General features: G+C 38.6%; 1 protein-coding gene across 3 annotated transcripts in view; it reads right to left on the reverse strand.

Moving 5' to 3' along the window:
* ubr2 (ubiquitin protein ligase E3 component n-recognin 2) overlaps window positions 1–12,619 on the reverse strand; it is a 144,402-nt gene that overhangs the window by 64,448 nt on the left and 67,335 nt on the right. For all 3 annotated transcript variants that reach the window (XM_072580703.1, XM_072580702.1, XM_072580701.1), the window contains 2 exons: window positions 8,858–8,919; window positions 3,730–3,840 (listed from right to left, as the gene is read on the reverse strand). In XM_072580703.1, the coding sequence (XP_072436804.1) occupies window positions 3,730–3,840; window positions 8,858–8,919 (173 nt within the window). The remainder of the gene's footprint in view (window positions 1–3,729; window positions 3,841–8,857; window positions 8,920–12,619) is intronic.

Here is a 12,619-nt window from a genome sequence, read left to right on the forward strand (position 1 = left end):
GAATGGCGGGACTATCTTATGTTGAAAGATTGGAGTGACTGGGCTTGTATACCCTGGAGTTTAGAAGACTGAGAGGGGAATCTGATTGAGACGTATGAGATTATTAAAGGATTGGACACTCTGGAGGCAGGAAACATGTTTCCGCTGATGGGTGAGTGCCGAACCAGAGGACACAGCTTAAAAATAAGGGGTAGGCCATTTTGGACAGAGATGAGGAGAAACTTCTTCACCCAGAGAGTGGTGGCTGTGTGGAATGCTCTGCCCCAGAAGACAGTGGAGGCCCAGTCTCTGGATTCATTTAAGAAAGAGCTGGATAGAGCTCTCAAGGATAGTGGAATCAAGGGTTACGGAGATAAGGCAGGAAGAGGATACTGATCGAGGATGATCAGCCATGACCATAATGAATGGTGGTGCAGGCTCGAAGGGCAGAATGGCCTACTCCTGCATTTATTGTCTATAAAATCAACCTTAATTGGAAATACAAAATAATTAGACAGGAAAAGCATCATCATCTTTATACAATGGCTAAGACAGGCTTTTTGCTACAAAGTCAGTTCACTTTCTATTCTACACCATCTCAGCCTGACCCTTGGAGATTTTTTTATCTACTGAAATCTTTAAAATTCATCCCAACTTGGGAGCAACTCAAAAGGTATGTTACCATTCTCTGGAATTCATGCTGATTTCACTTGTGTTCCAGCTAATCGCAAAGATACAATATTCTGCTGTGATCCTTCCATTAGCTTTTGGTTAAAAAACTCTAATTTTGCACTGCTCGAGCACAGGTCTCCCTGCAACTTCTGTGCAGCAGAAAACATATCTAACAGCCCCCTCTATGATTTTAAACTGCAACTCAGCTGCTTTTCTCAGAACTTCAAAAGCAACAAGATTTACTATCTTTTATTAAATGAATGGTTTACTGTGGATTTCTTTCTTAAATCCCCTTTCCAACTTGGTCTTGTCCTCATTTACAGCTTCCAGTTGTTGTATGACAGATTTATCCTTTACTCGATTTCAGCATTAGACCTTGTTTTATAAGGCACAGGATTGGAAGGCCATTTGGTCCATCAGGTCCACTCCGCTATTTAATCATGGCTGATGGGCGTTTCAATTCTACTTACCCACACTCTCCCTGTAGCCCTTAAATTCTTGATCTCGCAAGGAACTATCAATCTCTGCCTTGAAGCCACTTAACATCCCAGCCTTCACTGCACACTGTGGCAATGAATTCTATAGACCCACCACTCTCTGGCTAAAGAAATTCCATTCTAAATTGAACCCCTCTAATTCTAAGGCTGTGCCCACAGGTCCTAGATTCCCCGCCTAATGGAAACAAATCCCCAGCCTCCACCCTTTCTAAGCCATGCATTATTCTGCAAGTTTCTATTGGATCTCCCCTCAACTTTCGATACTCTAACAAATACAATCCCAGAATCCTCAGCCGTTCATCGTATGTTAGGCCCACCATTCCAGGGATCATCCATGTGAATCTCCGCTGGACACGCTCCATTGCCATTATGTCCTTCCTGAGGTGTGGGGCCCAGAATTGTTCTAAATGGGGCCTAACTAGAGCTTTATAAAGTCTGTCCAGTTTCAATGACTCAAAGATTACATAGTCTCTTAGCTGCTTTTACAAATATTAATTACTACGGTTTAACTGAATTTACAAAAAAACTCAAAAATAAACTCTCATTTAGCTCCATGATGATGCAACACATATGACACATGGACTCAGGTTTAGAATGGCCAGCTTTTACTGACAAAATTTGCATGGAGAATAACTTTAGGATTGAATACAATCAAGTATTACTATCATACAGAATTTGCTGATAATTATCAAGTGCTGATAAAAGATAATTCAACATTTTATAATTATTAGACTTCATGACAAATTTCACTTTCAAGATCCAAGAATAGTTTATTCCTGGAACATGTGAATGTAAGAACTAGGAGCAGGCTAATCACAATGTGTTCATGCCTGATTTGTCATTCAATACATTTGTGGCCACTCCTGGGTTTCAACAGTACACTGCCATCAGCTTTCAATAAGTTTCAATTCCCTGAGACATCAAAAATGTCAATTCCTGCCTTAAATGTATTCAACTGTGGCACATCCGCAATGCTCTGGGGGTAGAATATTCCAAAGATTCCCAACCATTTCATTGAAGAAATTCCTTCTCGTCTCAGTCCTAAATGATTAGCCCTTGTCCATAAAACCTAGAATTTATCAATGAGATCATCCCTCAGTATTTCTAAACTCCACAGAATACAGACTTACTTTATTCAAACTCTCATCATTAGACAAATTGCTCATTCCAGGGGGCCAACTGAGTGAGTATTTAAGTTTATCCTTCCTTTTATGGGAGACAAAATTGCACACAATATTCCAGGTGTGGTCTCACCAAAGCTCTGTATAAGCGTGACAGACTTCCTTGGGTGTGTATTACAAACCCTTGACAAAACATCAACATGCCACTAATTTTCCTAATTGCTTGATATATCTGCACACTTACTTGTGCTCCTTAAGTATGTATTTTTGGGCATCAATTAATTTCACAGCCTTAAAACAAAAACTGTATTATGAAGGCTTCAGATTTCATTTTTTTGAGGGCTTGAATTTTGAAGGATCATTGAAAAATGGATTTATTTCAAGTTCAGTGGAGAAACATATGTTTTTTTTATAAAGGGGATCAATGAAAAGAACACTTCTAGGAAAATATATGACTTCAGTAAATTGGTGAGAGTCACATCTCCAAAAGTACCTGCTGGGGTGTTATGGCTGTCTTGTTTGAAAAGTGTTTTGTTATAAGATTGCTTGTTTTCCAGTTGGTGAAAAAAACATGTTTACAGAAAGGCTCCCAGCTCATATCACTCCTATTTCTGAAACACCTTTATTGTGAGTCCAATGTGAAACCTTACTTTCTTCTTGAACAGTGGCTGAAAGACCTCCTGAGACCATGTTTCCTTAGCAAACCCCATATGCCAAGATCCCAGAGACAGCTGTGTATGTCCAATGATGTGTCTGTGCTTGTCAGAGCACCACAATGACAGCAATCTGAGTGTTCCGCATCTTGTCCTTATTTTTGAGCATTTGGAAATTAATCATTATTGGTGAAAATTGCTCCCCTACCAAATTAATCTCTGCAGAGAGAAATCCATTTTTTGCCCCTCTCATCCAACATGTGCATACATCTTGTAATGTGTTCATGTGTCTGATGTCCTTTTGGGTGGAGGAGAGAGAGGGAAAGTATGTGTATTCCGATTACAAACCATGTGCTGACCAGTTTTGACCCTCATTTAATAGCTTTTCTTTTAAAGTGAATCAGGATGTCTGTATTTATTGAAAAGGCCTGGTTAGTGGATCATTTTGCTCTAATATGGAAAGCGCATCCAATAGCCAATGTTAGGAAGTAGATAAGACGATTAAATAATGTTGCATCCCAGACAGTAATGGAAGTAAACAGAGACAGTACACTGTACCATCTTGGTCAGAACATCTCTGCTTGGAGGAGTAGCATTTAACAGAAAATGCAGTTGTTACACAGAGAGCCTGATATGTTAAGTGCATTTCTGATTTTGCAGGACATTATTTATCATACCAGCCATGTGTAAAGCTTGAAAAATATTTACATTTGTGTAACTAAAATCTCTATAATCATTACTTGTTCTGATAGTAAAATATTCTACGTTACAAAATTCAATCTAAATAATGTTATGATTGAAATTTACCTGATTAACGAGGGAGAAACCATTTCTCCGCCACATTCCAGCGTGTACTTGTGCACAGAGCACCATACAATGAAGTGGATGTTCTATTAACAATGGTGGGCTCAGTTCACTCTGTGGACAATTGATTTAAAAAGGTCAACTATTGAAGCACAAGTAAGTGGTCAAGAATTAAATGACAACTAAGAATAAGTCTTTACAATTTCTACTGACTCAAGTGAAGTAAAACAAATGAGTTACAAAAAGGCATCAATATGAAAAAGAGAATCTAGCTTTGTAGCTTTCTGCCCATGCAGGAAAATAAGCTTGAATTTTGAACATGTCCTAGGTAGCTGTACCAGACTTAAAAAGCATTACAAAATCTGAACTCTTTGATGTTAAGCCAGTTTGTAATTCTTCATCTCACATCCTGCAATCTGTGACCTGAGCGAACACTTTCAGAGAAAATTGGAACACAAGTACAAATATTTCTAAGAAATTCAAGTAAAAATCTTTTAAGGCTGAGTCATAAAATGAAAAATCCATAATTCATGTGATTTGGGGAAAAGAAATTATCTTTTGGCAAGGGTAGCTCCTCCTAATGACCACCCAACAATTATGAACATACAAACAAGAAGAAAGAGTAGACCACTGAGCTTCTCAAGCCTGCACCTCTATTCAATACCATCATGGATGATCTGATTTCAAACTCAACTTGTATTTCTATGTATCCCTGATAATCTTTAACCTTTTTGGTAATTAAGCATCTAGTTACTTCTGCCTTAAAAAGGTTTTGCATGCACGGCCTTTAGAGGAAAACCCTCAGAATAAACAATATTTCTTCATCTTGGTCTTAAATGGGCAACCTCTTTTAAACAATGATTCCTCGTTTCAGATTCTCTCACAAGAGGAAATATCCTTTTGACATCCACCTGGACACCATTGCCCAGTGATTATCTGAAGCAGCGTTCATCAGAAAAGCATGGACCAAACATCATCAATTCATTTCCAAATACTACCAGCTTCTACAAAATATACTTAAATAACTAACAAATGAAAAGATCCAGTTAAACAGCATAGGTGCTGATGAATTAAAAGCACTAACATACTTTTACAGTCAAAAAATGTGTTAATATTATATGGTTGCTTTAGTTTAACCCAGTGTAAAAACATACAGAGAAGGATCATATTACATGAAGCAATTTATAAAGGTCAAGTCACAAACGCTGGAAATAGACAGTAGGTCTGAGTATAGAAGGTTCAGAGGAGGATTCAAAAGCAATAAATATAAACAGAGAGAGATTATGAGAAAAGACTGTCACCGAATACACATTAATCAAAAAGTCTTCTCTACATAAATAAAATAAATTAGTGTGAGGCCAATTAGGTACCAAAAAGGGGATGTGCACATGCAGCATGGCTGAAGTGTGAAATAAGCATTTTGCAACTGTCTTCACCATGGAAGAAAAGGTTGCACAAGAAGAAAAGGGAGGTAGTACAGACACTTGAAGGGTTTAAAATTGACAACAAGGAGATACAAGGTAAGCCAGCAACATTTAAAAGTTGATATGTACGTGGACTGGATGAGATGCATTTAAGAATATTAAGGGGAGTATGTATACAAATTACAGAAGCACTGGTCATAATTTTCCAATCTGCCATTGGCCAAGTATGTTTTACACTCTTGTTCAAATAGGGCATAAAGATGAGTTCTGTAACTACAGGCCAGTCAGTTTAATCCTGATGCTGAGCAAGGTGTACAAGTGGTAATATCAATAAAGTAATCCAGAGGTTCAAGATGCTGCTGCAGGGAATAAAAACAAAATGCTTGAAAAATTCAGTCGGCCTAGCATCAAAAATTCAGAAAGAAACAGTTAACATTTCAAGTTCAACATGAGTCACTTCATTCAATGTTCACCATCTGCTACTGTGGAATTCAAACTCATTTCCACACAGCTATCATCTGGGGTTCTAGATGATTAATTCAGTAATATTAGCATCATATCACTGTTTCTTATTATGACAGATCGCCAGGATCCGCAATACCTTGTATCCACTTTAATGGTCTTGGGAAATGAATTTGAATCTCACACAGCAAATGGCAAAATATGACCTCAAATAATAAAAGTGGAATTAAAATTTAGTCTAATACTAACCATGAAACCATTGGCAGGATGTTATAACCCATCTAGATGACTCAAATATTTTTTTAAATAACATTTGCTGCCTTACTTGGTCCAGTCTGCATGTGACACCTGAGCCAGAGCAACATAAGTGACTTTTAAATGTCTTCTGAAGTGGCTTATCAAGCCACTCAATTATATCAGACTATTATCAAGTTTTAAAAAAGAAATTATACTGGATGACCACCTGTTAATAGTCTAAACAGTAGAATTGGCAATTACAAACGCAAGCCTGTCGATCCTGAAAAGTTCTATGTGCTAACATTTGGAAGCTTGTGTCAAACTTGAATCAACCATCAAGCGACAGCTGACAGGTCATACTCATGAACCTGTAATAAATATCATCATCACCATCCCTGGCTATGTCTTGCCTTGTCCCACCAACACAATAAACTCAACTGGGGTAATAACACAAGCAGGGAGTTGCCCTCAGTGTCTCCAGCATGGACTCTGGAGCCCATGTAGTCTCATGGTATCAGCTCAAACAAGAAACAGGGAGCCTTGTGCTGATTACCACCTTCAGCCCAAATCACTTCCCAACCTGATGAATCCATTCTCTTCCATATTAAACAACAGTTGCAAGAAGCACCGAGGGTGGGAATGGCACTGAATGCACTTTGGGAGGGAGACTTCAATATCCATCACCAAGAGTTGCTTGGTTCCACCATTCCTGACTATGCTGGCCATCTTCAAAAGGAAAAAGTTGTTAAAAAAGATTTGTGGCACGTGGCAAGGGAACAACTTAGAGGGAAAAATCTACTTGACCTTGTCCTGACCATTCCAACCATCACAGATGGATCAGTCCATAACAATAACAGAAGCACTTGTGTAGATAAAGTTCCATCATCACACTGAGGAAAACCTTCATTGCAGTGTTGCATCAGATGGCCCACAGTACTTCATGGAAGCCTGCTTTGAGCTGTCATGTGTTCAAAAGTAGATCACAACACAATGGAGATTATCCTCAATGTGACAACAGGCTCACAAGGATTATGCAGTGGTCATTCCTCTCAACTTTACTGGGCAGATGCATCTCTGACAGGTAGGTCGATAAGAGCAAGGTCTTGTAGGTTTATCCTCCCCTTGCAATGACTACACTCCCAGCTTAGCAACCATGAACTTCAAGACTTGTCAATTATGTTCAGCCATGGCACAACTGAGACAATTTCAGTGATTACCATTTAAGTCCCCGACACAGTACATTTTATTCTCGTCATATACATTCCCCAAATTGTTCAACACGTATGGATTCATCAGCAAGAGATGCAGTAGGTGGTATTCAACAGGTTTCCTCATCCATGTTTGACTTGATGACAAGACTTCATGGGGTCTGGAACCAATTATTTACTATTAAAATCTTAGGGCAATTACTCACTAACTGTGCATCACCATGTCACCAAATCTGGTGGATCTGTCCTGCCTCTGTAAGGAACGACTGAATGACTCACTATGACATACGATTCACTATGTTAAGTTGTGGTTTGTTCAGTGAACAGTTCTCTCAATTTTGGCACAAGCCCCAAAACATTGACAAGGACTTTTCAAGGGTGATTGGGCTGGTTATCTATTGATTTGTTTCTGGTACCTAATTCAATGCTGGGTGGTCCACTTTCAAACTGTTTGGTAGAACTGAATGACTTGCTAGGCCATTTCAGAGGACACAAAGAAATGTGTTCCCCATAGTGTCACATCTCAGCCAGACCAGGTAAAGAGCACAGATCTCCTTCCCTAAAGGACGAGTGAAAGGTAGATTTTTGGACCAGTGTAGTGGAGTTCCTGGACAGCTGGTGTAAGGAACATTGCTCTTCTTAATATATATTCATGAACTAGAGATGGCAGTACAAGGCATATTTCACAACTTGCAGACAATACTAAACTTGCAAGTGAGAAAGTTAGCGTACAACTCAAAAAGCTGAAAATGTGTTGCTGGAAAAGCGCAGCAGGTCAGGCAGCATCCAAGGAACAGGAGAATCGACATTTCGGGCATCAGCCCTTCTCAATTCTCCTGTTCCTTGGATGCTGCCTGACCTGCTGCGCTTTTTCAGCAACACATTTTCAGCTCTGATCTCCAGCATCTGCAGTCCTCACTTTCTCCTACAACTCAAAAAGGACAAGTTAATAAAATTAGCAGTGGAGTGGAGGATGTAATTTAAATCAGAGAGGTGTTAAGTGATTCATTTTGCTCAGAAGAACATAGACACAATATAAAGGGTACAACACTGAAAAGAAATACAGGAGCAGAAGTAGCTAAATGCATTTATGTATACATCATTGAGGGAGGCATGGCAGGTTCTAAGAAGGAAATAATAATGGAATTCTGAGCTTTACTGAGAGGGGAAAAGTTTTAAAAAACAAGGAATTTATATTAAGTCAGCAGAAAATACTGATATGGCCTTAAGTGGAATATTGCATCCAGTTCTGGATACATGTAAGGAAGTGCAGAAAAGATTTGAGAGAATAATTCGAAGGATGAGGAATCTTTGTCACATGGATAAAGTAGAAAACTTGGGACTGTTTTCCTTGGCCCATAGGTGATTGGTTAAATGTACTCAAAACCACAAGGGGTTTGGACAGAGAAAATAGGGACAACTTGGTGGAAGGATCAAAAATCAGATGGCAGAGGTTAATGAAGAAGCAATGGTGGAAGCAAGCCAAGTCCTTTTTCACAGTGTAGTTAGGAATGTGGAATGCACTGCAGACGCTATGACAAAGACATGCTCAGTTAAGGCAGTCAAGTGAATTATCCGAAGAAGAAGAATGCAGAGGAAAACAGGGAAAAGGTAGGAGTGGCACTAGCTGAATTGCTCCTCAGCGAGTGAGTACAGATATGAATGGCCATTTGACCTTCTTCTATGCTGTAAACATTTTATGGTTGAATCACGTTTCAGGTTTAGAATTGGTGGTTTCTATCCCCATCAATTGAAAAACAGTTTGATAATTGGTAAATATCAAATGTGCATTATACTCACAAGGGGCAATAGTTCTGGAAACTTGTAAGCCACTTCAGTTTTGCTTAAAAGCACATGCAGACCTGAGATGAAAAAGTGAAATAATCATAGGTTACTCTTCTTCATCCACAGTTATCTTTGAGAGTTTAGCTTTATTTGAAATTAAATGAAGTGATTCATGATTCATCAAGTGTTTTTAAAATATTGTTCAAGTTTTGAAATATCATAACTATTTTGCGATAAATGACACTATCACAAATATCACAGAACCCTTGTTACCCATGTCACAAAAAACATCTACAATTTGCTATGGATAATTCTTTGCATCAAAGTAAAAGAGACCATTTTATTTCGTGCAGATGATGCATTTTGGAAGATCCAATTCTAGAGCGAACTATACGTTAAATTGACATGCCCTGGGGAAAATTGATGTTCAGAGACATCGGGTGTTCAGGTCCATTGTATCCAGATGATGGCAAGCCAGGTCAATAGAGTGGTCAAGGAGGCATATGGCATGCCTTCCTTCAAAGGACAGGGAATTGAGTACAAGAGTTGGCAGGTCATGTTACAGCTGTATATGAATTTGATTTGGCCACATTTGGAATAGTGCATACAGTTCTGGTTGCCACATTACCAAAAGGATGTGGATGCTTTGGAAGGGTACAGAGGAGGTTCACCAGGATGTTACCTGGTATGGAAGGCATTAGCTTTGAAGAGAGGTTGACTAAATCAGGTTTATTTTCATTAGAAAGATGGAAGTTGAGGAGGGACCTGATTGCAGTCTACAAATCATGACAGGTATAGACAAGGTGGATTCCAAGAAGCACCCCCTCCCCCCCCACCCCGCCTCCCCAGAGTGGGCGACTCAATAACTAGGGTCACGATTTCAAGGTAAGAGGGGAAAAGTTTAAGGGAAATATATATATAATAAGTTCTTTACGCAGAGGGTGGTTGATACCTGGAATGCATTGCCAGCAGTGGTGATAGAGGCAGGCACGGTAGCATCATTTAAGACATTTCTAGACAGATACATGAATGGGCAGGGAGCATAGGGATACAGATCCTTAGCAAGTAGGCGGCAGGTTTAGATACAGGATCTGGATCGGCACAGTCTTGGAGGGCCTGTTCCTGTACTGTAATTCTTATTTGTTCTAGGATTTGACATATAATCAATTTTCTAAGTGATTAAACCTGCCTATGAAGATTGGCACTGTTAACATCTGATAAACAGAGTTTGACCTTGCAACGGCTTCATGTTAACCCTAAAAGCTCCTCTAAACTCTCCCTACGACTGATCATCAAAGTCATTACTTCCCAAACTACAACTGATCTTGTCAGTCCAAGGCAGGAGATTTTCCCTTATAGTCCCCCAACTCAGCACATCATGCTTCCACCTCTTTGCCAAAGTCGACAAGCAGGACTCCATTCATCATGTCCTGCCAATGTGATAAGGACCGATTAACATATATTCTGTTTTGAGCCAGGCAACCAATCTTCCATTCATGTTAGTATGTTAGGCCCTACACCATGGGTTTTATTTTCTACAATAACCTTTCACATGATGTGACATCTTATCTAAGAGCAAGGGGGTGGTAAATAAATAAAACGAAATATAAAAACATGTAGTTCTTGATGATTAGACCATTGTATGCACTGTTCATTACAAATCTTCCACATTGAGACCAAATACAAGTTGAAATATTGCTTTGAGAAAGACATTTATTTGATCTGAAAGAAAATGAGCTCCCAAATTATTTCAATCTTCTGTCCCATTCTTACTCTGACCTCTGTCTTCAGGCTCCTCTGTTCCAATGAAGCTCAATGGAAGCTTGAAAAATCAATCTCAACTTTTGATTAACTTAGCATGCAGCTCGGCAACAGCAGACCATTACCACTTGAACCCATGTTTCTGGGCACAGTTTCTGGTAATGAATAATTCTACTTTTGTCATTTGCAGCTTTTCCAGACCTATGTTTTCTTTATTCTTTTACTTCCTCATCACAACCCTCTTTGCCTGACACTATCATTCCTTTTGACACCTAATCTCTCCTACCTTCCTCATTATTTCACACCTCCCCCAGAATGTTTCATTCTTAATCATACCCTGGATGAAGTCACACTTCAACAGTATCATTTCCCCTAATACAATCATAGCAGTTAATTTTCCAACTTGATTCTCACACATTGCATGAATTGGTCTACTTAAGTCCTTTTTTTGTTTTGCTTGTTTGCCATTAATAAGGTGAAGTGAAACCAAATAACTCAGCGTGGGACAAATAAAATGGTCTTCAACCTGAGGTCTAGAAATTGAGCTGCCATGTGGTAATAATATGCAGCCTTGTATTAAGTTGCCCAATACATTCTGGGTTATAATTCTTTTTGAAAAGAAAAAGGCGCAGTGCACTACAGAATTAGATTAATTTTCTTTTTTCTAGGAAATATTACTGCAGATGATGCAAACATGAAGGAAAAAACAGAAAATGCTGTAAATAGTTGGCATATCAGCTCGGATCCAGGAAGAGGAAAACAGAGTAAACATGTGAGATCTATAATCTTGCATCAGAACTCATGAAACACCTCCACAGATGCTGCCTGACCAATTTGATTAGTTCCAGCAATGTTTTGAATGAATACAAATAGTAGACAAAACTGGCAAAAGTGGATTTAATTAAAATGAATATTCACTAGTTTCGTTAATCAAGAGCTCATAAGCAGAATACCAAAATATTCTTGCTCGCATGTACAAAATGATCTAATGTCTGATGAAGAAAAAAAAAGCACCAATCTTTATGGAAAATAAAGAACATGAAAGCATGAGAATGGTTAAAGCGTGAAGGCTACTAGCAATCTGTGGTTTGTGGAAGGCAAGATGGGATAACCATAGTGGAATGTTCTTACACCAATTAGCAGAGTAAGGTTAAGGCTGAAAGGTCACAATGGTGAGAGGAGATAACACAAGTAATAAAGCAAGTTTCTTGGTTAAGTGCTATTATGACAGGATTGGGAGTATAAATATTTGGCACATGACATTAAAATATCTAATTAGTAGTTAGTACAGTCAGCTTGAGACAAGAGACTATTGTAATAGATGGAATAGCTGAATATCTATCATGACAGGTTCATCTGGAATGGACGATCACTGTAGCAGAACTGAGAATAAATATCTAATCATGACATGAGGAAACTATTAAGTAGGGTCTGGAATGAAAGACCATCATTGCAAGAGTTAGCACTAAATATCTAACTGTGACATTAGAATAACATTCAGTAGAATGCACAACTAAAGAGATAATGGGAACTAACATCATTGGTTTATTGTGTAGCTGGAGTGAGGTACTTTGATTAATCTAGTTGGACATGCTGATAAGATAACAGAAACATGATAAAAAAAAGTATTAAAATCCACAGACCCAGAGGTTCGGGGACATTCGAGAATCTGCTTTCTCAGTGTCACGGTTTTTTGTCTGCAAATAAAAGGCCTACTTCTTGAGGAACTCTCTGCGTCTCCTGGTGATTCCCTATATTTTCTCCACAACATCTTCAATTAAAACAAAACATTTTCGAAAAAAGCAGTCTTTAAAGAACAACAATACTCATCACAAATCAAGCTACAAGGCCCATAACCAACGTCTATAAAGCACTGGTGATGCAACTCAAATCTTGTCAGCTGAAATTAATCAAGTTATCTTTCAGCTTAAAAAAACAATTAAATGGACATACACAACACGCATAATTTTAAGTGATGAAAAGAGCAATGAACAATGTCCTTGAAGAACACAACAA

This window comes from Chiloscyllium punctatum, chromosome 11, assembly GCF_047496795.1.
Source record: "Chiloscyllium punctatum isolate Juve2018m chromosome 11, sChiPun1.3, whole genome shotgun sequence".
Lineage (NCBI taxonomy): Eukaryota > Metazoa > Chordata > Chondrichthyes > Orectolobiformes > Hemiscylliidae > Chiloscyllium > Chiloscyllium punctatum.